This window comes from Falco cherrug, chromosome 1, assembly GCF_023634085.1.
Source record: "Falco cherrug isolate bFalChe1 chromosome 1, bFalChe1.pri, whole genome shotgun sequence".
NCBI classification, from domain to species: Eukaryota; Metazoa; Chordata; class Aves; order Falconiformes; family Falconidae; genus Falco; species Falco cherrug.
Window position 1 is genome coordinate 109,147,222 of NC_073697.1, and position 26,953 is coordinate 109,174,174.

Here is a 26,953-nt window from a genome sequence, read left to right on the forward strand (position 1 = left end):
TCACGTGGCGAGGGCGCGCTCTTAAAGGGCCCGCGGGAGGATGCTGGCGGCGGCGCTGCCGCGGGCCCTGTGCCGCCTGGCCGCACGGCGCTGCCCCGCGGGGCTGCCCCCGGCCCGGGCCGCCTGGCGCGGCGGGGCCCGCGGGGAGGAGCGCAGCGGCTGGTCGGGCTCCGCGCAGGGCCGGGGGACCCGGCCGGCCGGAGGGGCCCTGGCCCTCCTGGGAGGTGAGGCGGGAGGCAGGCCGCGGCGGGCCGGGCCGGGCCGGCCACCTGTCACGCTGGGCCCGCAGCCTTCTCCCTCTTCCCCAGGGACCCCGAGGAGGACGGCGAGGACGCCATCGTCCAGCTGCTGAAGCGAGCCAAGGTGAGGCGGCGGGGCGGGGGGGCCGGGGCTGGCGCGGGCGGCCAGCAGCCCCCGGCTCTCCCTGTCCCCGCAGCTCAGCGTCATGAAGGGCGAGCTGGGGGAGGCCGAGCAGCTCCTGCACCGGGCCCTGCGGCTGTCACACCGCTCCGACAACAGGCAGGCCATCGTCTACACCTACAGCATGGTGAGGCGGCGGGCGCTGGGTGCCCTTGGGGTGCTCCGGGTGCTGGGCACAGGAGCTGTGGTGCGGCTCGGCCCGCAGCCCCGGGGGGCTTCAGCGCACCCTGTCTCTTCCAGATGGCAAACGTGGCCTTCATGCAGGGACAGCTGGACAATGTGAGTAACTCTGGCTTCCCCCCTGCCCCCGAATTTTAAGAGGGGCTAAGATTTTTTTGATGTTTTTTTAGGGTTTAAAGATTTCTAAGTCATGTGGAAGCTCCTGAAGGTCTGGCGTGCAGTGCCCAGCAGAGACCTCCCAGCATGAAGCAGAATAATCTGCCTTGGGCCCTGCATGCTGCTGGGATGCTTCCACTCTTAGATTTTGAGCTCCAATACAGTGCACAAGGGAAGGAGTACTTTACTGTCACATGCCACAGTCAAGCGTTTAGGTGGCTGTCCCAGGGAGAATCCTGGAAAGGCCTGAAGGCACAAAGGTGTAAACTCCTTGCTGGTGTAGCAGTCCTAAAGCAGAAACTGAAAGGAACCACTGCTTGGCAGTACCATTGGGCTCTGGTTAGCCTTTCACTTCTAACTGGTCTTGACATATAATGTAAATGCCACAAACCCTAAGACACATTTCTTCTGGTAGTCTGCCTCCATGAAGGGTAGAGATCTTTTAAGTGCCATCATTCCTCAGTATTCTCTTCAAAATTCTCGTTTCAGGCAGAAAAGCTCTACAAAGCAAGTATGAGCTATTTGCTTGCCGGGGACACAAAGGAGGTATGTCCTTCTGAGGAAAAGCTTTCAGCTGGAAGCGTTAGCAGAGTGGTGCACAACAATTTGGTCTACTTCTTGTGCTGTTATACCTCCTACTGGAGACTGGCAGTACTAGCTATGAGCTTGCCAGCTTCTCAGGTACTTGCTTTAATGGATGGAGCTTTGGAGACAACAGAATGGGGATTTTTAGTGTCTAAATTAGTTCTCTGACAAAGTAATCTTTCTATCGGGGTAACACAAGAAGAATAACAGTTGCATTGTGTGTCCTTGTGGCAGGATGACAATGCAGTCCTTGAGATGTCCCTCAAGCTGGCCAGTATCTACGCTGCTCAGAAACAGTGAGTTCCCTGCTAAAGGCATCTTTTACTTTTGTCTCTGCTTCACAGTGGCAGTGGTAGCCAAGCAGAGGCTCTTCAAGTATAGAGTGCCTGAGGAAGCTTTGATGTGACAAGTTACCATCAACCTAAAGGTTTCGACCCACTGTCACATAGCACAGTGATGGCTGTTACGACCTGCCCAGTTTAGTGCAGAAGCAGCCACAGAGGACGTAGCTCTTTAGTCTTAAATCCATACCTTGCAGGAGAGAAGGCTTTTGAAGCAGTTGGTGGCTGGTACTAACTTGTAGCTTTACTTTTTCAGTGAAGCTTTGGTGGGGGTTGCCTGAGCTGGCCTTGTCTGGGGGGAGGGGAGGCCCTCTCCACCTCTTGAATCCTTTTGCCCAAGGGTCAAGAGAAGGGTCCAGGCCATGATCAAGAAGAGGAGAGCAGTGAAGGCAAGAAGGGTCCAGTGAAGGGGAACAGTTGTCTTACAGGCCCTCTAGAATGAGCAATAGCAGTGAAGGCAAGAAGGGTCCAGTGAAGGGGAACAGTTGTCTTACAGGCCCTCTAGAATGAGCAATTGAAGGTGCTCACATTCACGAAGGAGCTTTGCTTTGGTCGGTTGTTGCACTTCGCAGGCACAAGTTAGCCCTGGCGGGCTATGAGTTCTGCATCCTGACCTTAGAGGAGAAGATTGCCAAGCAAAAGGACTTGCCTGAGGATGTCTTACCAGGTGGGACTGCCTTGTCTGCCAAAGGCTTCTCTCCTTTGGCTTTTCTCCATTTCCCTGTCCTTGATGTTGCTTTCGTATTGCCTAAGCACCATCTTCATGTCAATCCAAACTGTGAGTTTCCTGCTCTTGTAGGATGGAGACTCTTGCTTGGACTTGTAGAAGTGATCACTTCCACTTCTCTCTATTTGCAGCTGAAGAAAAGGCCAACACCCGTCTCTTGCTTGGGATGAGCCTAGACTCCTATGCTCGCTATCTCCTAAACCTTAATGAGCTCTCAGTGGCCCAAAAAATGTATGAGAAGGCTCTGCAGATATCAAATGATGTTCAGGGGGAGACTCATCCACAGGTGACTTGTACAATGGTAGCTGGACTGCTAGGGAAAGAAAGGCTAATCTAGAGAATGAGGCAGCCTTAAAAGCAGCTTTGCTGGCATCAGACATACGCAGCACTAAATTGTTTTCCTGCAATTAAAAATGAGCGTACAGCATGGTAATATATAAATGTAGGACAACTTCTTACTGAAGGTTTCTCTGGGAAATACTACTTTTAGTAGTGTGACAGGGGTATGAACGTGCTGCTTCCACTGCTCAAGACTAATACACAAGTCTTCCTCTGAGGCTTCCTTTTCTGTCCTGGTGCAGACTGTGGTCCTGATGAATGACTTGGCAACTGTACTGGATGCTCAGGGGCGTTATGATGAGGCATACTCCTATGTGAAGAGGGCAGCTGAGCTGGCAAAGGAGACTCATCACCCTGAGGAGCACATGGTGTTGAATAACCTGGCAGCAATTCTGATGCACAAAGGTAGGTAAATAAATATCCAGTCCATGTCACTGTGCTTGTGCTGACTGCAGATACCTGTATGGTAGGATTGAACTACAGGGTTAGTTTTGTGTTACTGTTCTTAGTTTAAACAGTAGGCCTGCTGACTTTGTGTAGGCAGCCTGTGTTGTGTTCCAACTGAATTCAGCTGCTGAAGGATCCTGTCCAAGATAAATGCAGTACTGGTGCACCTGACTTAAAAGGTTGCTGGGGATCTTGTTTCCTGTGTCCTGTCTGTACATACAGTAACTGGTTCCAAAAGAACAGAAGGCATGCTTGAGACTTGCTTCTGTGAGATCTTAATACTGAAGCAGCACGTTGTCCCATTGTCACTGCTGCCTTCTAGCTCTCGTAGTTGGCATCCTATGCTGAATGTCTTCTGAACCTCCCTAGTTCTTGATGTGGTCCAAGTAGTCCTTACTTGTCCTTAGCAAGTGGTCAGCTTCGGGAGGGAATTCTGAAAATGAGTGACGTAAATTGGCTAGCCATGCTGCTTTTTCCTCTTGCTCCAGATGACTTTCTGCAAGCAAAGCAAGTGTACAAAGAAGCTCTCAAGCAGGCACAAGAGAAGGGAGATGTTGCTTCTGTCCAGCATATCCAGGAAGAACTAGCTGAGCTGGCCAAGAGGAGAAAGGGCTCCAAATAAGTTGGGCCACAGAGTCCAACCTTGAGGTGGCTCACAGCAGCAAGGGTTGGTCAGTATAAGCAGCCTGAAACCAGTTTGGTGCAATTTTCCAGGGGAACAGCAACGATAAGGACTGCTTAACATAGATGGGCTGCTACTGCTTAACAGCTTAGCCCAAAATAAAGCTGTGAAATCTTAATTATGTAAACTTGTGGTGTAGTCTATGGTTAGAGTGACCTGCTATGCTAGTGATTTAATTTTGTCTTGACTGCCAGCAAAGTGTGAGTCTAGCCTGGTATTAATACTTTCAGTTAAGTAATTTGCTACTCTGACTGTTCACAAAAGTATTCAGTTTCAAAACACAGCATTACTAAAGCTAAGTCATGAAAAAGAGAACAGGCAGGAATTGTCTCCCTCTTTACAGGCTGGTTAGCACAACAGGGTGTACTCTTGTCAGTGCTACCAGTTAAGTATGTAATAACTTCAACAGCATTTCACAGACTGTACCTGTATTATGACAGAAGCTCCGTGTCCTTTTCAAACAGCTTGCCTGAAGATCAAGCGTGGTTTTTTTTCTTCAGAGTATTTAGCATCCAAAGATAGAACTGTGCCTTCTTGGAGGAGGGGTGAGGCTATGTTACCAAAACAGAGCTGTTGTCAGAAATAACACTCTGTTACCCCAGTCAAGAGCACACTGCGTGCCAAAGCTGTCGTCCTTCCTTGGATAGGTCAGTGCTAGAATGCTAAGGCTTCCCGTTGGAAAAGATGGTATGTACAAACGGTCACATCTGTAAGCTACATGCCTTCATGTGAATCTAGTGTGAACAGCCTGCTTATACAACAGAATTTCAGTTCTGCCCTGCTGGGAAGCTTAATGTTAAAGCCAAAGGAGAATTAAGCCAGAAGTTATCAAATCCATATTTAGCTAGGACAGTAGAACTACCTGTAGTTCTGTCACTAAGTAAGCGACAGACATTTTAACCACTCATTTGTAAGAACTTCAGCTGGTTGGTATAACCCTTATTGTTAACTGCATCATTATTAGTTTACTTACAGTAGCATTAGCTTAACTTTGAGCTAAGAAGAGGCACGCAGGTTTTCTAGAGTAGTTTTTCCAGCTTCAATGAACATAAGTCACATACACAGCCTTTGTTCTCAGCAAGCTAGGAAGTAAAAATATGGCTGTTAGAGCCTTTCTGTTAGTACAAGCATGCCTGTAACACATTAGAGCCAACTTTTAAAGTTCTGGATTTTGGTTTTTAAAAGTGGCAGACCTTAGATGCTCCAGCAACATTAACTGGGAACCCTGCAGCACCCCTAAGGGAAGTGTTTTGCCTGTTCTTGTGAACATAGCTTGATGCTGCAAAACAAGAGGGAGACACAGGAAAAGCAGATGGAGAACTGATCCCCTTTATTGATTGGTCTGAATCCAGAAGTCACTGTCTACTGAAGACATTGTGTGGAAAAAAAAAACCCTTGAGTTTTATGATGCATGGGTTTTTCAAGTCTTAAATGATTTCATATCAGAATCACAAAACATATAAAGATGAAAGCATTGTGAAAGCGCTGATCAGAAATCAGTTAAAAATTTGTAGTAAACTACACTTTGTAAACATGATTTACAAACACCTTCCTGTTTGAAACGGGTCAGATGTAATTCCATACTTGAAGATTACTGGAATTGTGGTAAACCCTAACTTCGGCTCTGGAGAGGTTTTTACACTGGAAAAGTTAGAACTCTGATAACAAACTAAAAAGCAGCAACATCTTATGTGCAAATGCCACTCAAGCTGTATCTTAGGAGAAAGTGACTATCCTACTTTGGCTGTCTTGCTGCTGCAGCAGCAATAACATGAAGCTTTGCAATGAACATGCTATACTTACTGTACAGTTAGCAAAGACATCTGGCTGTACATGCCTCTTTACCTTGTATTTGTTACACTAAGAAAGTAAGAACAAGTGAGTTTTAGAATGGAACTTAACTCTCTGCTCCAAATTCAAATCTACAAAAAGGGCAGATCAATGTGTTTTCCAGTACGTGGTGGTGTGGGAACAAAGAAGTTAAAATAAGAGCACAGGTCTACAAACAGGATGAAAGCTTCACTACTTTTGAGCCAGAAGGGTAAAGGATGGGAGGGTGAGAAAAAAAAATAAATCTATCTTTGAGAAAGACTGCAAGATTTAAGACTGCTGACTGATCTGTCCTGATGCAGTGTTTCAAAAAGTAGCACAATAATTCCATATTTGCAACACAGTGTCAAGTTTCCAAATGAGTTCCTTTGGATTATTTTTTTCCTTTTTCACACTGAGGGCAGAAAAGCTTTCCTCTGAAGTACTCAGTAAATTTGCTGTTGATAAATAGTTCTGTACATCTTCCTGTTTGTAACTGGACCGTTACAGTCCTTTCATAAGATGTAGAGCTTACATGGCTTAAGGTTACACAGCTGCATTATACCTTCCATACAATGTATTGCAAATACAGTGTTAAATTAAAAATATTTGGACTGGAAAATAACTTCAAGGCAAAGACTCTGTTCATCAAGGAGATGCAAAAGCAGTTTGGAATCTGACATACCATGCCACCCTCCAACTCAGTGCTATCTGTAAATCAGTCCTTCTACCGCAGGAGATTTTAATTCACTTCCTGAGGTCAGTGCAGCAAAAAATAAGATGCTTTTGAAGATGGATGTCAGGACACCCTGTGGTATCACTAACCAGATGTACATATACATGAGTGACAAGCACATCATAGATATCATTGATAGATGAATGATTAAGGAGACTCTCCTAGTACCATATACAATTTAAAAATAAAAATCACCCTAACGAAGTATTGCACACTTTAGGAGTTAAGCCAAGCATTTGTAAAGACTTCCACCAAAAGCTTGCTTGTAAGACTAGGGATTGGGATGGGGATGAAAGACTTCAAGATAATTATTACATAAAAACTTTAAAATCATATTGGAGGAAGGTAAAAGTCACAGTACCTATTTCAAACTGGTCGTAACAGAAGCCAAGTAGTTGACTCGTGTGTTGCTCAATTATTCTACAAAAGCATTTTGTTTTATTTAAACTTGGGATGTAGAGGTTTTTCTTTTTAAAGGATTTATCAACCCACCCAGAGCCTCTGTTCAGATAAGCCATTTGCTGTGGTTAAATATGACAGTAAAATGTAGTAGCCTGTTCTGACTGCATAAATGCAGAAACAGAAAACACTAAGATAGGCTTTTGGGGCACAGTTAAAATTCCCAGTGTGCATAACAGTGAGGTATGCCTCCAGAAGCTGTTCTTTTTTTTTTTTTTATCCTTTTAAAAATGAACCATAACATACCCATGCAATAATATTTCTGCAGTGTTGCTAAATAAATCAACTGCACCAAAAATTTACAATGTGGCAGAATTTAAAATTCAAAGAAATATATCATCTTATTCCAGCGAACCGGACTATGTTAATGTACAGAATTCATTAAGGGGTCAGTCTTAAAAATCAACATTTTCACAAGAGCTTGAACACCACTGAGAAAGTGTGTCTAGGGAAAAAAAAAATATATAAAAGCACAATGCCTGCACAAGAAGTGGCACGGCATTAAATGGGCAATGATGCTAGGCTGGTTGGGAGGCTAGGGTTATGGTTAGGTGAGACTGGTAGGGAGGCTAGGGTTATGAAGAGTACTCTACACTGGAGAAAATGCTTAAAAAAAAAAATTACAAAATGACCCCCAAAGTTTAGGCAATGATTTGAACATAAGTACACCAGATACTATAGCAAGGGAAAAAACACTGCAAAAAGTACTCTCTATTTACAGAAGAATGATTTAAAGACATTATGGTTTTCTTTACAAATAGATGTAGAACAGGAATAGTCCACATTTTTTAAAAACTCTTTACATATTTATCTTTAGTAAGTGAACCTTCTCGATCACAATCCTCCAACGCACAGCCTGTGCAGAAGGCATTTAACGGACTCTCCATCAATTCTTCATTGTGTGGCCCTTGCTCTCTTGGAAAGTCTCTATGGGCACAAGTCAAAAATAGATTTCTTTTTTTGACCCGCAAAGTAAAAAAACAAAAATAAATCTGCATAGTTCAGTCATCACTGTCAGACAGAGTCTCATATTGTGCTGAAAGCAGTGGTGCAGGCTCTCGCTCCCATATCCTGTTCTGTTGGTGAGTGGTTGCTTGGCTCATGGACGGCGGGGCACACGCAATGGATGTTGGCGGTGTACTGCTGAGCATCCTCATCGTCAAGGGGTTGTAAGGAAACTGTGTTGAACCTGAATCAAAGAGAGTTTCTCCAAGTCAAAAACATGAGCTGTTCCAAGAGATCTGCATCTGACAGACAGTCTAGTTTTGGTTGTGACAATAGCAGAAAATCTGTTTCAGAAAATCCTCATATGCTGTAAACTTTTGACCCACGTATCAGTGTTAATATGTCTACATCTGACCCTTCTACAAATACCACATCTGGTTTGTTCGGTTTGAAAGAAACCCATTTCTTACCTGTTGATGAAGGCCTGTCTTCCCAGGCCCACACTGGAGTCTGTCTGTGGTAGTCCCCTTCTGAATGCACAGATGAGACAGAAGAAGGTCTTTCGGTTCCCAAATATCCCTGTCCAGGAATTGGAGACTTGGACTTCCTACTGTTTGACTTGCCGATTAGCTTCTGCTTGCTGACTCCCCCTCCTGGAAATAGAAGGGACAGATTTTACAAAAATGTTCCACTGCATTTTAGCCTCTGTATGTTTGTTTCTGTAATTTATCACACAGCAGCAAACGGGAGTTTCACACTAGTGCCTTCTGAAATGATTTACTATGACTGGTGACCATACAGGCTAGTCTTCTAACACAGTATTGCTAGAAAAACCCTATTCTTATCACAATGGGGTTATATTTCCACTTTCAGGAAGGGGGATGTTTTCAGTTCAAGGTAGCTCCCACTGTTGCGTATTCCTTATAGGTGATGTGCTACACGTGGATTTTCATCAAACCATCAAGAAGCTTCAGGTACCTAATACACGCTGCTATCTCTTCCCCATTCCATTAGTATTGTCCTTCTCCCAAGAAATAGTGGCTAACACTTCGGAAGTCACCAGCACTATTTTGAAAGCCAAGACCACTTCAGGCAATGGAAACAGCATCTCTATCACTTCCAGAGGAAAGACTGATTTTCAGCGACAAGTTCATTCAGGCACTTAATTTATGTATTTCTTCACGGCCATTAAATATTTAGACCTCACCTGAATTCGGTGACGGATTAGCTTCTTCCCTACGCGTCTCATTACTTGCTGATACCGCAGCACTGGAAGTGCCAGGTGCTACCGCAATAGACTGTGACATTACAACTCCATGCTCCTCACTCTTGTCATCAAAGTTTCCCATCAATGCTTTCCTAATAATGTCTTCCAAACCCAGATTACTGGCAGGATCTGCAAAGGAATGACCCCTAGAACTGACTGCACCTGGGAGATAAAAGAAAACATACAGGAAAATGTGGGAGGGGTGGCAAAAAACCGTATCTCGGAGAAATTACAAAGGGATATGGGAAAAGATTTTAGAAGCAGAAAGGTGTGGGGGGTAAAAAACAACCAAAGATGAGAATGTTTTTAACACAAAGCTACATTCTCCAAAGCAGCTCACAATGGCTACAAGTTAGACATGCCAACACTGAAGGGCTACGTCAGTGGTGCCACTGAGTGTCAGACTCTTTGCAAAAGGGTAAATTTTTCTGTTTTATTGGGTTTTTTTAAATAGCAAAGGAAGCTGAGCGCGCTGATTGTGATAGCATATTAAGTAAAATCTGCAGCTATTATTCAGTTGTAAGAAAGGAGACCAGAAGAATATTTCTCTCATTAATAATCCATACTAATTTGCCTTATGAAGTGTGATACACGGCAAATATTTATTCCGAAAGCTTGCCCTCCACCTAAATTAATGGAGATCAGTAATTTCTCCAGTTAAAAGACAGAAGGGGTAACGACTGACCAAAATAATGTAAAGTCAATCTGTGGCACAACTTTTATATCTGAATCTTGAGTTATCTCCCACATTGAGTACAACTCTCTGCCTCACCTCTTTAACACAGTAACTAAGTGTGGGTTATATTTAATTTCCTCATCTCACAGAAAGCTGGTGGGCTTTATTATGCATGTATTATAGGAAAAAAAATACCAGTATTTAAAATACTCCAGTTTATAAAGTAAATTGCATTTGATAAATTAAGCTCAAGTTTTGTTGAACTACATTTAAATTGTATTTAAGTGAGATGCTAACCAATTTCATGACTTCTACCTCTGTGTAAGGTTTGCATTGATCTTTTTCTGGTTTACTTTTGGTTTACTTTTTTTGGAGTATTTTACTGAAAAACTTACCTGAGGTAGTGACTGCTGGCAAATTGAATATTTCAGTCCCTGGCTGCGCAGCTGCTGTAATTAAAACACAACATTTCATTGAGTTTTTCAGTACTGATGATCGCTGTAAATGATCACTACTAGTCCTAACAGACGAGGTATAATTACTTTTGAACTATTTTCAATGTTCATTTTTTTCCTTTCTCAATCTTCTAAGATGAAAGTGCTTCTATGTGTTCTCAGGAAAATGATCTGTATCAGGGTAAAAGTATCTTATATGGTCATGGCTAACCTTCTTTTAAAGATCTTACTTCAGGAAGCAGACTGACCTTTTGACATTTCACAATCTGTGGACTTTAAAATGCAAAGCTGCATTTGATTCACTAAATGCAAATTTTGACATGCGAACCTTACAGACTAAGTATTTGCACGTATTAAAAAAATAAATGGCAACAACTCTGGAGTCAATAAACCACCCCCTCTCCCACATTATCTGTATTATGTCAAATTTGAGAATGAAGATTTTAAACCATAACACTGAATTCAATATAGAAATGAAAAGATTAGTAGCAGCAATGGCAAGCGCCAAGCATGCACATAAGTTTTCAACAGAGCAGCATCTATCGGGCACACAATGGGGATCCAATAAAAATAATACAGCAACTCTTACTGACACAGCCTTGTTTCTCAGAACAAGGTTAATTTGTTGCTCAGTGAAAGAACGTTCACTTTCAGATGAACTCTTCTTAGGCACTGAGTTTACAACCAGCTTAAGCTCTCATTACCAGTAATTTTGCTGCAAAGTTCTGTTAAGGTTTCTAAGAGAAAAACAAAAATATAGGTCTAGTATCATATTCTACCATGTCAGTATCCATGACTGAAACTGTATCAAAACATGGCTTTTTAACAGCCGTATTCATAAGGGCCAAAACACAAAACATTCAGTTTCAAGACACTTTTCCAAAAAGGAAAATGCATAATAGTTAATGTTGATACAAAACTAACTACAGACACAAAGTTAATGAAAATAACGTCAGATTTTAACAACTCTTGTTAATTATGTGTTTTTTCCACAGTTTTCAGAAACCATTTCCATCTCACAAAGTAAGTGTTAAAAAGTTTACATATGGCAGTCCTATATACACCAGCATTCCCCAAAAAAAGAGAGAGGAAAAAAAGGAAAAAAATTAATAATATTCCAGTTCTTTGGTCATAAATTATTATACATGTGTTTTATATTCATAGCTTTATATTCATTCATGTTATTTGAAACATATTTAGGTTAGGGCATCTGTGGATAGCAGTCACATAAAGCTTAAGCTGGAAAAATTCAGAGAAAAGCCAAGTCCTGCATACCCATGTCAGCATCACCTCCACCAGATGAGTTCAGCTTTCGAAATATCTCCTGTTTCTTGGATTTTACCATTGGTGAAGTGTTCTCAAGTTTGGTGAAAAACGAAGGCAGGTAGCTTATACTACCTGGAGAGCGAGAGTCAGTCCTGCCAAGACCAACATGTGTCAGAAAGAGAGAATGTTTTTGAAGATGTACATTTAAATCTTTCCAAATGCAGCCAGGCAGAAACCACCAACATTAATATGAGCTTTAAGACTCTTTCCTCAGCCTGGATTTTTGGGACTAGACAAGTCTAATCATTCTCTAAGAACATCTGCTGTATCCAGGTAACACTTAAGATTCTACAACTCAGAGAAAAAGTGACCGTGTCATTGTGCTGGGGACTGGTACAGGATGATGCTCTTAAAAGTTATCTCAGGGCGCCTCCTTCTGCCTTGCAACCTGCATTCTGGCTGAAGTTTGCACTGCAGATTGGTAGATGACAAAATATTGAAGCTAGAAGCCCAGATACTCAGCCTAGCTGCTCCTCCTAGTTACAATCATCTTCTTACTTTCGTCCCCACCATGCCACTAAAAAGGATGCATCCCTTTTTAAGTCTGCTCACCCACCCTGTCACACATGGTCCAAGCAAATAAGCTATTTCAGACATTTGGGGAAACCAGGTAAAATAATCTTATGAACTGGAATCTGGTTCAAGAGCTGCCAGTTAGCCACCCTTGCTCTATGACACAAATTCACACCAGGATCCACATTCCGTATTTCATAACCCTTATCAATTTTACATTCACGGTAGCTGGCACACATTCTGCACATAACTTCTGTCACATTTAACATAAAAAAAATTGCTGAAGTAAATGTCAAACTGACAAGGGTTGTGTTTTACCTTCAGATCTTAAAATACGCAATTTTAAGGCTGTTTATAAAGATGATAAAAGCAGTAGTATTCCACTTAAAGAATTTTAAGAAAAAAAATAAAATAAAGCATGAACAAATTCAGGTGAGAAATCTAAGCTAAGCTAGTACCAGGGTCATGAACAGCTTGCACTATTTTCAAAAGTAGATGAAATGATCAACTGTATGTCCACTGTGACACAATATTCCAGTTTAAGCAGCAGCAATCTGGCAAATCAGCTTTAATTAAAAAAAAAGAAAGAAACAAACAAAAAACCCAGGACATGCCACCCCATACTTAAATTAAAAAATAATCTGAAAATAAATTTAAAAATAGAGACACGAGACTTCCTAACCCAAGATCCTTAAAATTCTATAAAGTGCAGTCTTCCATGCTACGACCCTGAAAATCCCTTTGCATCTAGGTCACATCCATCACAGACAGTAACAACCCTGCCAGTAACTGCAGAGTGGGGGCAGAAAAAAACCCCAAAATTTCACCAGCATAAGCTTAAATAAATACATATTGAGCATGCTGGGTGCTATTCCTTCTTCAGCAGGTAGCAGAGCAAATGACAGAAGCATCTATTGCAGTGTGCATCTACCAGATGTTTGACAACACCAGCACTGACACAGTCTGCCAGGGACCCCATGTAGTTTACACTGCAGGTCTGGCAGACTGACAGATAGCCCTGGGAAACAGGGTTGCCCCATGCGTGGACCTCCTGACACCCCACCTTCACACCTTCTGGAAACTAAGCTCCTTAACTTAGTGGTATTTCATGTGTTGAGCTGCTTTATAATCACAAGCGTTGGAACCTGCATTCCTCCATGTTTCACCAGGACAGTAATCAAGAAGCTGATCGGGCAGGAGAAGCCTGAATTATTTATTACATATTATGGAAAATGGACCTTTCCCCAAAACCACTTCAGTTTTATAGAACTGGCACCCACAAGGAGTTTGTTATTATGTTTTCTATCAGATATGACAGAGCACACTGCTTGCACTAAGAAACTTAAGACAACACGCACAGATGACATTTCATTCAGGCTTCCCAAAGCAAGTCCCAAGCAGCAAGTTTTGAATGCTACTACAAACGGATCAACAGTGATTAACAACTTGCTTCTGGTAAGCGAGGAAGATCACTTGAACTGCTCTTTAATAAAGATACCGTTTGCAGCACAAAGATCCAGAATAATGTTTTTAAAATTCAGTTTTACACATACCTCTGTTCAGTAGGCTCAGTTCTTTGGGAAAGCAAAAGAACATTTTCCTGTTTCTCATGTACAACTGGGACCTGAGGTGGTGAGATTGGCTCATAGGGCTCCGAAGAGACGTGGCTCCTCTCTGGAGATTTTCCAGGTCTACATCCATAATTCAGAGACAGTAAGTACTCTTAGTGTGTGTAAAGCAGTAGTCAACACATGTAATTGCATTCCAGTTGTTACACAACTACTTATGTCTAATTATATCTGTTATGTGCTTTAATATACTTGGTGATCTCAAAAAGATGACTTTGAGTTGTCATTTGAGTTCTAAGTAATTAAACATCTCCACGCCTCTAAAGACTGGAATTTAAGCATAAATGAAGGAAAAACAGTTATAAGGTATGTTATGGAGCCAAGCAATTGTAAAATCAGTACAAGACAGATGTTGCCTGGAAAGAGACCACAAGGTATCTCTACTTCGATGTACTTCGAGATCACTGTGCTATTTTGTACAAATATCATATTTGGGTATTCGTTACATTTGCAGTTACACTGAATACATGCATTACCTTCCCCTGGTCTTGTCAGACAGATTTTCAGGTGACACTCTAGCTCCTGGCCGCTGATGGTGGACAGACTGTGACTCAGGACTGTAGCGATTCGATGTCTTAGCCCGGGTAGAAACAGGCGTTGGAGCAGGGGTGGAATTCTGGAATGTAGTGGTGGGAGGCTGCAAAGAGGCCTGAGAAGCTGCTTGGTTTCTAGCGAAGTCTTGTGTAATAATTTGCTGATTGTGGCCAAAAAAATAGAAAAGAGATCTTGGTCAGACATTGACCACAGCATACGTATTCATGAACTAAATCAATATGAGACAGATTGCAACGAATGAGATGACTGTAAGTTCAGACACATTATTGTATAATATCCTCAAGTAAAGCTAACAATTACAGAATCTGTATTACGTTCCAAAACACATGTTTTCATGATCAAAATATAACCTTTCACATCTGAAATGATGCATACAAATAAACCTACACAAATGTGATCAGCAAGGGTGATAAGTCGATGGGTCCTGGGCACATGTGCCATCCCTTCTGCTTGGGAAGAGGGAGGTGGAGGTTGTTGGGGTGAAGGGGGTTCCTGTTGTGTCCTATAGCGGTGAATCGGCCCCTCGTATTGCCTGTTTGGGTCATCTAATTGAAGAAGAAAAGGTCATTCTGTTAAGATGATATTACTGAAGCTTCAAGGTTTGAAAGTTCTGTGCTTACAAATTTAAAAGATGAGGTGTTTCTCCATTAGATTTTAGGTATCCTGTGTGATAACCACCTTTTCCCCCTTTCTTATATAGTCTCTACAATTTAGAATAGATAAATAAAGCTTCATTCCATAACGCAGGTGAATTTCAGCTCATTTCTCACCTTTAACTCTACTGTAACAGTCTGAGCTTTACACCAACAGGTAAAAAACCATAGGCATCAACACCAATATGCATTAATTTTAAATAATGTATTGAAAATTATTTTCTTATTACATCGGCTACACTGTAATCTATTTAATGCCAACAGTCAGTCTCAATACATTTTGCTCTGGTTTTTCCACACATCACTGCAACAAAAGTTTCTGAAATGTTAATAATATGGTAAGCAGTCACCTAAAGACTCCCAAGATATTTTAACTTTATTGTAATGTCACGGACCTGTAAATATAAGCAACACAATTGTGAGAATATTTGCATATGCAGATAAACTTACTCTCTGTCTGGCTAGGTTTAGGTGTCTCTTGTTGATAGGGCTGTAGCTTTTCTTGAGTAGGTACAGGTGAATTTGCAGGGCTGATCACCTCAATGGCATCTCCAGGAGCTTCATACCGGTGGGAGGATACTGAATATCAAGCAAAGGTTGTGGAATAAGGTGTAAACAACACGGAAATTTTTTGTTGCCTATACAAAGCAACACTAGCAGTTCTGTTAAAATGACGCCAGTGAAATGAAAATCAAAACATTGTCTTTTTCTCATGATAACCATGGTGACACAAATACTTCCACAAAACAGTGTTCCAACATAAACCAAATAATTTTAGGTTTCCTGACTTCTGATAAGGTTAGCCTTACTATCCTGCATTTCACGTTGTAGCGTGGAACCCAAATAAAGCAAACAACTCTGGTTTTGCAAGAATCTTGAGTCACTATATACAAAACCTGTGTTTGTCTGCAAAGTGTTTCTATTGTACAGAGGTCAATATTTTATCATTAAACGTCAGAATCATTCCATATCTCATTGTTTCCCTAAAAGGCTAAGACAGACAGCAAAGAAGTAGATAGTTACTAAGATACGTACAACTACTGGAAGAATCTGAACTTTGAGAGCCCCTATCTCGTGCATCCTTGTCTGAAGCAATCTGTCGAGTGATGATCACATCTATGAAGTTAGCAGCAGTAATTGTGGTCTTTCCTCGAGTTCTCAGCTCTTCCTCGTACCTGGATTTAGGAGGAGGTCCTTTCTCTTTACCAGCCTCTGAATAGACTACTGATGAAGTCTGTCCCTGGGACTTGCCACCAGAAAAATTTGCAGATGTATAGGGGCACTGGACAGGCCTCTTTTCTACCTCCAGTGTCTTCTGTTCCATCTGCTGCTGTTCAGTAACCACAGCTGATCGGCGTCCCATATTCTCTTCTATCCTGGTTCCTTCGTGTTTGTTCTCTTTCGCTTTTGCGACTTCCATCTGAGGAGCAGAGGCTGCAGCATCTACTAGTGCTGCAAGGGCATCAGCAGCAGTATTGTAACGGGAAGCTGGCAACCCTTGAGTAATAGAGGGAGCTCCAGGGGTGAGCTGCCTGTTGGCAAACATTGAATATTTGAATTATATCACATGAAAAAAAAAAAAAAAAAAAGAACTAGAGCCACATCATGCGTACAACAAAGTGAAGCTTTTGTCACACTACATTTTTATCCCAACTGGACTAGTGAAAATGGAGTGGATCACTTCCAATAAATCCAAGAGCAATCAGATAGTGGTATATCCTCATCATGTAGTATTTTCCCCAGGCTAAATGCACCTTTTAATAAGCTCAAATATTAGAACAGGTATCTCTGCAACAGTAACTTAGAAAACATACATGATACGTAGCTGGGCAGCAGGATCCAGAGGTGTGATTACACTCGTCCCATTGGTTCCTTGAAAAATACTAGGCCTTTGCTGCAGTATGTTTTCCTGGCTTCTAACTGAAGGGGATGGGGACCGAACATATCCGTGACTGCCAGGTCTGCCAGGCTGCTCTGCACCTGCAGAACGTAGAGCAAAGGGGAACAAACGTATGAAAAAATAGGTCACTCATAACAACGCAGAACTATGTATCAATGCAGTCTCCTCCGCATCCTTTCCCAGTTGTCTCCACCACTCTGGATACGACTGTATGTATTAAAGGTTTAAATGGGAGCATTCTGTTTACAGTGCTCTCTAATAAAAATAATAATAATAAACAGATATGCAAGTTGTGCTAGTGATAACCAGGATTCGCACCATTCCCCAAGTACTACACTGGTATGAGAGAAAGATCAAGAAGCCCGGTACTTGAAGAAGTTGCAATTGTGACTAGAACTGCTAGGTAATAGGAACCTGCCTTAAGTGCAGACTAAAACCAAACTGCGTAACGTGTTGTTAATAAGCTGCATGTTGCTAAAAAGCAGCTATAGAAAATGAGCAGTCACAGTCTACAAGACAACCGATCCAAACCTAGCAATGTGCACTCACCTGGTCGAAGATAAAGTTCAGCAGGGACTGAAGCTATTCTCTCCCTCTCTCGTTCTCGTTCTCTTTCCCGCTCTCGCTCACGTTCCCTCTCCCTTTCCCGTTCCTTCTCCCGCTCCCTTTCCCGTTCCCTTTCAGCATTTGCAGCTGCAGAAGCTGCCAGGTGTGTAGGGTGTCCTGGAAGGTCCGCAAGATAAAATGAAGTAGCAAAAAGAGACACTCAAACATAATTTGTTGTAAACACTTACATCAACATATCCTGCCACCCACTTACAGCAAAATTTCCCAAATACATTCTCATTCCACTCAAGACTATCCACTTATCTAGGAAGTCAAAAGCTTAACATACAGTGACAGTGGAAGGCTCAACAGCCTTTAAGCTGTTCCTATACTAATTAGTATGAACTATTATGAACTAAAATGAACTAAAGTGGTTCCTATACAATTAGGGACTAGACAGCTTACAGACCCAAATTCCACCCTTCAACACATGTAGTATCAGGTTAGTGACATCCTAATCATATAACTATAAATAGAGGTCTGTCAGAATGAAGCAAATTCTGAATTTGTCAGCACTCCTTCAGCTGCTAATGTAACTATAAAAGATATCATTACGAAAACTTCTGCTATCCAAGTGAGAAGTGCATGCAGAAAGCATCACCTGAGAAAACATCAAAACATTGATGAAAGCTAAATAAAGATGGTCAATTATCTCAGCACGTCAGATGATTAGAGACATTAGCAAATCATAAGAGCTCTTACCTGGTGACAGAGAAGCAGGATTGTAAGGCCTGGGAGGGAACGTAAGCTGGGTACCAGGGATATATGTGATTCTCTCCATGGGTGGTGTGCTTGTTCCTCCAGGATGAGGCACTAAGATAGTGGGAGCCATATTGTTCAGGTCAATAATTCCTGTCAGGAGATGACACCCGTAAGAATGGCCATTCAAGGACAGACCAGTGATCCACATGTTACGTATTCTGTTCATTGATAATGGTCAGCAGTGAATGTTTAGTAGAAAAAATATAAGATTAAGGCAAGTGCAGAACTATATTCCAGCTGGTTATACTCTCTCAGATCTGGCAACCAGCCATTTAGGAACATACTAAATCAGAATCTGCATTTCTAGCACTCCCTTTAACTGCCTGTAGGAAAAATACACTTCATGTCCATTCAATAAACCTACCTTTTAGCAAAATGTTATTACCCAGCATTATTGATTCCCTTTTCCAGACTTTTAATATTCATAAAACAAAATGAAATGCTACAATGCGCAAGTCCCACTGGAACTCCAATATAACTTCTCCTACTACAAAACCCACTTATCCTTTCATTTCCAACCAATTAAAACCCTACAGGATCTTACTCCTTATCCCCAAGATAATCAGTCCTACCAGCCTAATTCCCTCACATTTGCTATCATCCATTCTATCAATAACTATCTAAACCAATTTAAGCGATAGACAGATTATCATACCCAGGAACCAAGCTGGCAGATTGACTATTGCCTGTTAGGTTTGTAACTCCTGGGAGAATGCTGTGTGACCCCAAGGATTCATAGCTATTCATTTTATTATTTTGTTCTAACGCTTTGTTCAACATTTCAATGTGAAAGAGTACTTCAAACTCATGTCCCATAAAGACAATCTCCATCACAGAAATATAAATCCACAGTGAAGAGAGTTGCAAAGAAGCTGCTTTGCTTTTTTTGTAATGCCCTTATCTTCTAAAGCATTACTTCTGAGTTTTGATGATTTATCAGTTCCTACAGCTTCTTTGCCAAGTTTCTTGCTCCTGGTGTATCTAAAGTTGTTACTACTTCACTCAGCTTTATAAATTGTTCCTTAATTTTTTTGACCTTTATGGTCTTACATTTAACTTGTCAGAATTCCCATTTTCCCTGTTTGAGGAGTTACACTTTTGCAAGATGTCTTTTTACTTTAAATAGCTCCTTCCTGCTACTGTTAAATGTCCAGATTGATTTAGGCTTTTTCCCACTCTGCAACAGGTCACACACATTTCTTAACTCCCTAATATAACATCTTCAAACAATCACCATGTTTTTCACAAACCTTACCCTTTTAGCTCTTGCTTTTATTTTCATTTTGAAATGCTCTCATTTTGACATAATTCTCTTTTCTGAAGTTTGGAGTTAAATATGCTTCTGAGTATCAATTTCAACTAGCATAAAACCGTCCGGCTTCTTGAACACTCTTAAGTCTTATAGCCTTCCCTTTAACAATATTGATTACATACGTAGTTATCCTTTATATCCACAAAAGCCAGTCAGATGTACTCATCTGCACTTGTATGCATGCATCCATCCATCCATCCACACACATATATTTATAAGCAGTAACAAAACAAACCAACCAACCAAACCACAATGCATGTCCAGAATGCACTTTAAAGAGCATCATTTGTGAAAAAACACAGCCATACCTCTTGCTCCCGCATACGGGAGAGCTAAAGTTTGCTCTCTAGGAGATAATCCTCTTGTTACATCAGGACGTAAATTGACTTGCATCTGTTGTGAGGTAATGTAGTCATTTAGGATTGTCTGTCGTGTATTCTCCATTGCGTAAAGCTGATACTGGCTTGGGTAGCCTGGGGTGGGTGAGAGCTGCCTTTGGAAGAGGTAAGCAGCAGCAGCTGAGGATGAAGAAGGGGGAAAAAAAAACAAACCCAAAAAAAGATTTAGGAAGCAGTATGGGTGATATCAAATGAAAATTTCAGATGTTTATATAACTTCAGCAAGAAGTGCTATCAATTCTCCCTAGCCAGTGTCAAATGAATTAAAATAGCATTTCAATACTGCTGTTTTATTGAATTCATGCACTGCTTGCAGGCTAAATAATCCAGATTGGAGATATGCATTAGAGAAGAGACTTGATTAGAAATATATATCCTGAAGTTCTGAAGATGTGAAGGGCTGAAATACCTGAGGAAGGTTACAATACCTCGCACAAGGCACTGATGGATAGATTAAAAGGAAGTCTACCGTATTTAGTATCACCAGGGTTAACCTGACAATCTTTCAGTGAGAACAAATCACAGTCCTGAACAGACAGGTCCTCACTACATTTAATTCTACAGCATCTTCCGCATCCTTCTGTGCGTAGCTTTACTGAAAGCTTTTGATGTATTTCACAAATACTTATCTAAAAATACTGTTTGAACTTATTAACAAAAAAGCAGCAACCTGGCAGCTTCTAAAAGAAAGTTAGAGTGTTATACAACAGTATTTTTAATAAGTTTCCTGGTTAGATATTAAACCTCCGCTAAACTGAAATCAAACCACAACACTGTGTATATATATAACTTCTTATAAGTTATATCTGGCTATTACTAATTACCATTTAAAGGTATCTTTTCTGGGCAAATCATATGATTTTTCTAAAACTAAAAAACCCAACACAAACATATTTACCAGGATCCAGAGCCCTATGAAATGGCATAGCAGGATCTAAATGAGGAGGGAGGTGACTCCTATAAACTTCAGGTGTTGCTCCTCTGTGATGAGGGTCAAAAGGACTGTGAGTTACTACAGGATCAACCCCTGAGACTGGAGATTTTGCTGGCACACTCTCCCTCTGTGTTGGAGTAAGTGTGTTTTTCCTTTCGTGATTTGCTGGCTTCCCAGAAGATATTCCAGCTAAAAACAATGAAAACCCCAAATTAATAAAATACATATTTTTCCATAGAAAATTCAGCTGTAATTATACACTGGCTGCCAAGGAATGTTCTAGAGGACGCTGCAATCTGATACGTTAAAACACAGAGAATATTTTATATCACAAACTATCTCTGGTGAAAAATCCAAATCCTAAACCTAAAAATCCTGACACTAAGATTGCTTACACTTCACCATACTATGTTCGTCATCTAGATAACTCTGCAATTCAGCAATAGCTTCTGCCCTTAAAACATTACCCTCGTAAGTAACCCTCTAAATGTGATCCAGAATCAAATGCAAATTGGAACTGAATTGCCTTCCCACCTCCATGCTACAATATGGCAGATTTTATTTCAATTAACAGCTTGCAGCTTTCTAAAATCCCTTCTAGTCAGCCTCCAAAGTGAGAGAAGCCGTTAGAATAAAAGAAAGTAGAATGGATTACAGGAACCAGTTTAAAAGTAAGTTTAAAATTAAATCATTAAAACTTCTTGTCTTACTTTGGATAGGAATAACATACCCTCACTAACTCTATTCATCATGGGTGAACTCCTGGACATTGGACTCTGATAGTTCACAGGTGTCCTCCGAGCATTGGTATCATCATAAATCCCAGGGCTCAGCTGTGATTTGGGAGTTTCATGAAGAGTTGACCTGAGAACAGAGGGACCAGAGCTGACTACTGACGTGTGACGGGAACGTACTGCATCCCCGGTCTTCACATCTTCATATTTTCCTCGCTCCACCACCTTCACGTTTTCTGGCACCATTTCCAGCTGAGGCATTCCACGGGGTAGCTTGCTTGGTCCAGTGATTAAAGATTTTACGTTATGTTTGATGGCAGACTGGCCAGAGTTGCTTTCATATTTTATGGGTGTGCCCTGAAAAGGAGACAAAGATCAGCTAAGGTTATCCTGCCAATGTTTCACTTGTGCTAAAAAAATCTCACGTTGCTGATATCATAGTTCACCGCTTTTATCGTATCTGTACGGAATACAACTGGATCTTACCAATTGTTATTTGTCAGTTCTCTCACATTTGCTTGCAATGCGTTCCCTACAGGATTTTTCTAATACATGGAAAATATTTTTAAGCTTTGTAAGTTGGTAGCTTTCTTAAAACTAACACACACACACACTCTCGATTTGTAATTATTTAAATCTGAATTGATTCACTCCTGAGTCTGTAAGCTACTGTACGACTAGCAGCCACCGCATCTCCTGGAGAAATTGGCTTGCTCATGCCTTGGATGGATGTATGCTTCCCTGGGTAAAGCCTAGATATTAAGAAAAACTTCACTGAAATGGTTTTCAAGCACTGGCACAGGCTGCCCAGGGAGGTGGTGGAGTCACCACCCCTGGAGGTATTTAAAATATGCTTTTTGTATTTACCTGAGATATGGAGCCTTCTATGATTGGCCTGGTCGTCTGCACCATTTCAGGAGTCTTGCGACTTTCCTGGCTTAATAGGTCCTGTCTTGGGATTTCATGGATGGAACGACCCATTTCCTTTATAGTAGTGACTCCATCATATGGTTTCCCCTTAGTAATGGCTCCTTCAAATGTCCTGATGGGAGGTGACTCTCTCTTAATCTGTTTAGGGTATTTCAAGCCTTCTTCAAAACTTTCAGCTGTTGTTCTTGGTGTGCCTTTTACAGAAAGAAAGAGTCACATTACTGGAACTAAATTAAATGAGATTATTAAATCACCACAAAAATAATAGTGGACAATTATTCAATATATTACTGAAAGCAACCCAAGTTACTTCAGATGCTGGAATAAAGGAAATACCATACATCAAAGGTCTGGGGAACTGTTAGTGTTCATTAAAAAAAAAAGTGCTAATTACCAAGTGTTCATTTCAAAAATAAATAAATCTGTTTTCCAAAAAGAAATAAAACGCTATGTTTGCACACTAGCTTTGTATACAGCATATCAGAAAGCTACTCATTTACGCTCTGAAAACATGTTTAAGAGAAGAAGTTCCACCTTTAACACAGCTACTATTGTCAATAACAGTTTTAAGGTTCAGTAATCCAAGTTTTTTGGGATGTAATTAATGCTTGTTTTGTAAACCTGCAATACATTACCTTGCATTATAGAGCCAGACAACACTGTCCTCTCTTTTAGTTCAGCATGTGGGCTACCCCTAGGCAGTGCACGGCATATTAAACCTAAAATTAAAATGAACATAATTTAGCAAATTAAACAAGTGTTAAAAAAAAATAATAATCCCCAAAACAACAAAACCCCTCCTCCTTCTGACATACATCACAGATAGCATCTGCATCACAGTAGTGCCCAGAGGGCCCAGCCTCAGTATGCTAGGCATTGTATCAACATGTTATAAACACCATCCTGTCTTAAAAAAAATAATCTTCCAGTTCAAATATTCACACTATTACACGGTTGCAAGTTTTAACAGATTTGGAAAACAGAAGGGGTTTTTTTTATAATTAAGCTTAACTCTTGTCCCAAAAGCAGTCACTGCTTCTCTTACACTCCAGTTTCCTTCCCATCATAAACATCTTTTTTTACTAGGTAAGCGGAACAAAAAGAAAAAACACCCCAAAATATACCTCAGCATCCTCCAATTAATCAAAGTGCACATTGAATCATCTGGGAAGGGTTGAATTTACTGTTCCTACAGTAGGAATGCAAATCAAACCCCCAAAGAACTCCTAATCTTCCATGGTTTGAGGATGGAAAAAATGTGTCAGAGTGACAAGATACAGCATAAAAGTATCAGAGCAGCTTCTGGTATGCCAAAAGAGCCTGAAGACCAGCCAAATGCATCAGTGACTTAAAGGCAATGCTGAATTTCTACATACAGTCTAGAAACCCCTTACTCATATTGTTCCATCTGATAAAAACATACACAAAATAGTCTTTAAAGCCTACTCAAAGATGGGACAAAATGCACTTTAAGACACAATAGTTTAGGCATGAAATATTCTCTTGCATTTGTATTTTTTAATAAAATCAGAAAAGTTATACAGGCCTGACTTGACCTTTGCAGGCTTAGTTTGATTACAGTTTATTAAATCAAAATAATAATAGGGATGCCCTGAAGCAGGCTACAGCAGCTGTGCAAGTCTCCTGCTTGGCATAATCGAAGAGGTTTATTGCAGGAATGCAGAAGGTCATGCCAATGTGTTATCAAGTTACTATGCCATGGCTGAGACCAATATTTAACTATCGGGTGTGCCCATGGAGTCCCTGCCAGTAGGACTCCGTGTTGTGTGAGCTCTACACAACCCACTGGGACTGTGAAGAGCCAGTCAGATGTGTCAGACCTACTGAGAGGAGTAAGTGCTACCTGAACTACCTGCAGTTACGGGAACACAGCAGCAAAACAAAAAGGAAAACTAGTATCTATTCCAGTCATATTTCCAGCATGTTTTAATTGCAGTGGTTATTACATGGATTTGGTTAGTGGTGTAAGATTTCAATCTAATTTCTCCTTCAGTCTGCTCCATAAAATAACTCTAAATACTCTTACATCAATGCAGAAAGGTTTGGATAAAACACAGAACACCTTGGAAGCTGCCATTTTTACCTTCCAGCGGTGCAGACACCGGAGATTCCCGCATTGACATTCCTTGCTTTATATTTCCTTCCATTGTATCATAGCTTCTCTTTAAACCAATTTCATGTGCAGTTCTTGGACTCCTTGTTCCTTCACGAACATTTTTAATAGCTAGCAAAATTCACAACAGTACAGTTAGGAAACATGGACAATAAAAAAAAAAAGAGATGCAAGAGCACTCATTTAAAGAGAGCACCGGTCATTTAATATTTTAACATCATAACTTCAATATAACATTGTAACATTAAATCTCAACCTTAAAAATATTTTTTTTTATGGTTTGTTAAAAGTTACTCATTCATCAATATTTCAACTGAAGTTCAAAGTTAAAGGATACATTTCTTTTGATTTTGATAATTTTAAACTTGGTGGTTTAACCTTTCAAAATAAAAATATTCCATGAAAAATTGGAAATTAATGGCACAGAAATTAAATAGTTTAACTATATTTTAAATAGATGGTACAGGAGACTCCTCAGAACACAGGCACGGTTTCTGGATCACTTTAATTCTCCTACCCTCAAAAACACAGACAGGCCAATATTCTCCCAGACAGCACCCCAGTGACTGCGGTTTATACCTCTCCACTTGGAAGCAGACACACTCCAGCTATGGATTAAAGAAGCAGAACCTGCTGTAGCCTTGACTTTGATCCAGTAGAATACACAAATACTCACTATCGTAAGATAAAATATGCCCACTTTTGCCTTCATAAATAACATGGCCTTTGGCTGAAGCTTCCTCTCGGCACTTTTCTGGGCTGCTGTCTTCTGTAGCTAGCCGGGTGATAGTTCCCTTCAATAACGCATCAGCTGCTATGCCAGACTGGGACAGCGCTGGTGTACCCTGCGTTTAAATCAATCAAATATAATTCAGAACATGTGTGTTTATTTAAGAGAATAGGGAGCAGTGAAGAGGGGAAAAAAAACCTGCAACAACAAAACCCACAACATATTTTAGATCTAGAAAACCAATTATTTTACCAAGCAGTATGGCTTAAACTTCTGCCTCTATTATTAGACATTTTACCTAAATATTGGTAAGATCATTTGTAGGCAATTTGCTACCTTGTTAAAAAACAAAGAAAGAAGAATAGGGAGTGCTATATTACAAAAGTATTTCATGGCCTAGAACATTTACCCTATAATACCATTTAGGGGGCAGATAACACACTACATACTTAATGGTGCCATTAAGTTTCATTCCTATGCAAAGTAATGAAACCTATCCATCTCAGAGGAAATTGTTACTGCTCCTCTCCATAAGTAGAGATCCCATGTCAACCAAACCAGGAGCATTTAAAAAATGATGAGACAAAAGGGATTAACTTACCTTTTTGGCTTTAAATAGCATCTGTGCAAGACTGCTTACAGTTGATTTTAATATTTGAACTCAGCTGTGTTTTCAGGGAAGTTGCTAATAAGCCTTCAGTTAAGTATACCAAAGGCTTTGGTGGTTTTATTTAAAAAGTTTAAAGACTCATATATATGTCAAGCATTGGAACAGGCTGCCCAAAGAAGTGGCTGAGTCACCATCTTGAGATGTGTTTAAAACACGTGTATGTGTGGTGCTTGGGGACATGGTTTAGTGGGGGGTTTGGCAGTGCTGGATTAAAGGTTGGACTCAATGACCTTAAAAGAATTTTTCAACCTAAATGATTGTATGATTCTAAGATGAAATCATGGCAATGCTGACTTCAGCAGTAGTGGGATTTGACCATCTGATTGTATTAAAATTTCTTTTTTCAAGGCAGTGCCTACTCTGTGATATTAATTTACTTTTTCAGACATGCAAATACATTCAAGGTGAGAGTTTAAATATGCTGGTTTGCTACAGCCTTCTCAGTAAGGGGAAAATTACCTGAGTTATGGAGCCTCTCAAAGAAGGAATGGTCTCAACAGAAACTTTATTGGTTGGAGTTCCTCGCGTTATACTTCCCTCCTGTATCGTTGTGGTACCTGATTTGAAATAGTAAGACATCCTGATAAATAACAGCATAAAGAAAAGCTGCTCTATTTGAAGTCATTAAAGACTCTAGTGAGAACTGTTAGTTTACACCACAATAGAGGGAAATTTCAGTGTAACAGCATGCATTTGAGGCAGTTAGACAACTTCCTCTTTTAACATAGCCTTCTACCGGCTAAAAGTCTTCTACAGCATTAATCCATGGTATTTAGTTTCTTTTCTTTTGATGTATTTGGATATTTCATGTATTGCTCTGCTTATGCTCTACTGAGCGACTTAATTTTGAAGTTGGCATGCCTTGAAACAAATGTTTTTAAATGAGACATGCAGACAGGAGGAGCGAGTTACAACTACACATGCCTCGGAAAATAGGGAGCAGA

The 26,953-nt window shown here is 40.7% G+C and overlaps 2 protein-coding genes across 6 annotated transcripts in view; one reads left to right on the forward strand and one right to left on the reverse strand.

Annotated features, from left to right (window-relative positions):
• Nucleotides 1–16: 16 nt before the first annotated feature.
• On the forward strand, nt 17–3,995 carry TTC19 (tetratricopeptide repeat domain 19). Of its 2 annotated transcripts, none has more exons than XM_055718370.1 (10): nt 17–224; nt 290–363; nt 437–547; nt 661–699; nt 1,246–1,302; nt 1,576–1,637; nt 2,255–2,349; nt 2,541–2,695; nt 2,991–3,153; nt 3,684–3,995. In XM_055718370.1, exons 1-10 carry the CDS (start codon nt 41–43, stop codon nt 3,815–3,817), a joined length of 1,074 nt encoding a protein of 357 aa, XP_055574345.1. In that variant the 5' UTR covers nt 17–40; the 3' UTR covers nt 3,818–3,995. The 2 variants fall into 2 exon arrangements, with proteins under 2 accessions (XP_055574345.1, XP_055574339.1); XM_055718364.1 differs by having other exon boundaries at nt 20–224; nt 309–363.
• Nucleotides 3,996–6,827: 2,832 nt separating this feature from the next.
• NCOR1 (nuclear receptor corepressor 1) overlaps nt 6,828–26,953 on the reverse strand; it is a 73,761-nt gene continuing 53,635 nt past the window's right edge. For all 4 annotated transcript variants that reach the window (XM_055718304.1, XM_055718296.1, XM_055718308.1 and 1 more), the window contains 21 exons: nt 26,469–26,566; nt 25,286–25,454; nt 24,580–24,720; nt 23,111–23,194; nt 22,413–22,669; nt 21,542–21,902; nt 20,776–21,000; nt 19,788–19,997; nt 18,108–18,257; nt 17,349–17,522; nt 16,714–16,879; nt 15,935–16,431; nt 15,350–15,478; nt 14,634–14,791; nt 14,168–14,385; nt 13,617–13,754; nt 11,500–11,642; nt 10,165–10,218; nt 9,034–9,255; nt 8,297–8,479; nt 6,828–8,070 (listed from right to left, as the gene is read on the reverse strand). In XM_055718304.1, coding sequence (XP_055574279.1) covers nt 7,883–8,070; nt 8,297–8,479; nt 9,034–9,255; nt 10,165–10,218; nt 11,500–11,642; nt 13,617–13,754; nt 14,168–14,385; nt 14,634–14,791; nt 15,350–15,478; nt 15,935–16,431; nt 16,714–16,879; nt 17,349–17,522; nt 18,108–18,257; nt 19,788–19,997; nt 20,776–21,000; nt 21,542–21,902; nt 22,413–22,669; nt 23,111–23,194; nt 24,580–24,720; nt 25,286–25,454; nt 26,469–26,566 — 3,965 coding nt within the window. In that variant the 3' untranslated portion in view covers nt 6,828–7,882. The remainder of the gene's footprint in view (nt 8,071–8,296; nt 8,480–9,033; nt 9,256–10,164; nt 10,219–11,499; nt 11,643–13,616; nt 13,755–14,167; nt 14,386–14,633; nt 14,792–15,349; nt 15,479–15,934; nt 16,432–16,713; nt 16,880–17,348; nt 17,523–18,107; nt 18,258–19,787; nt 19,998–20,775; nt 21,001–21,541; nt 21,903–22,412; nt 22,670–23,110; nt 23,195–24,579; nt 24,721–25,285; nt 25,455–26,468; nt 26,567–26,953) is intronic.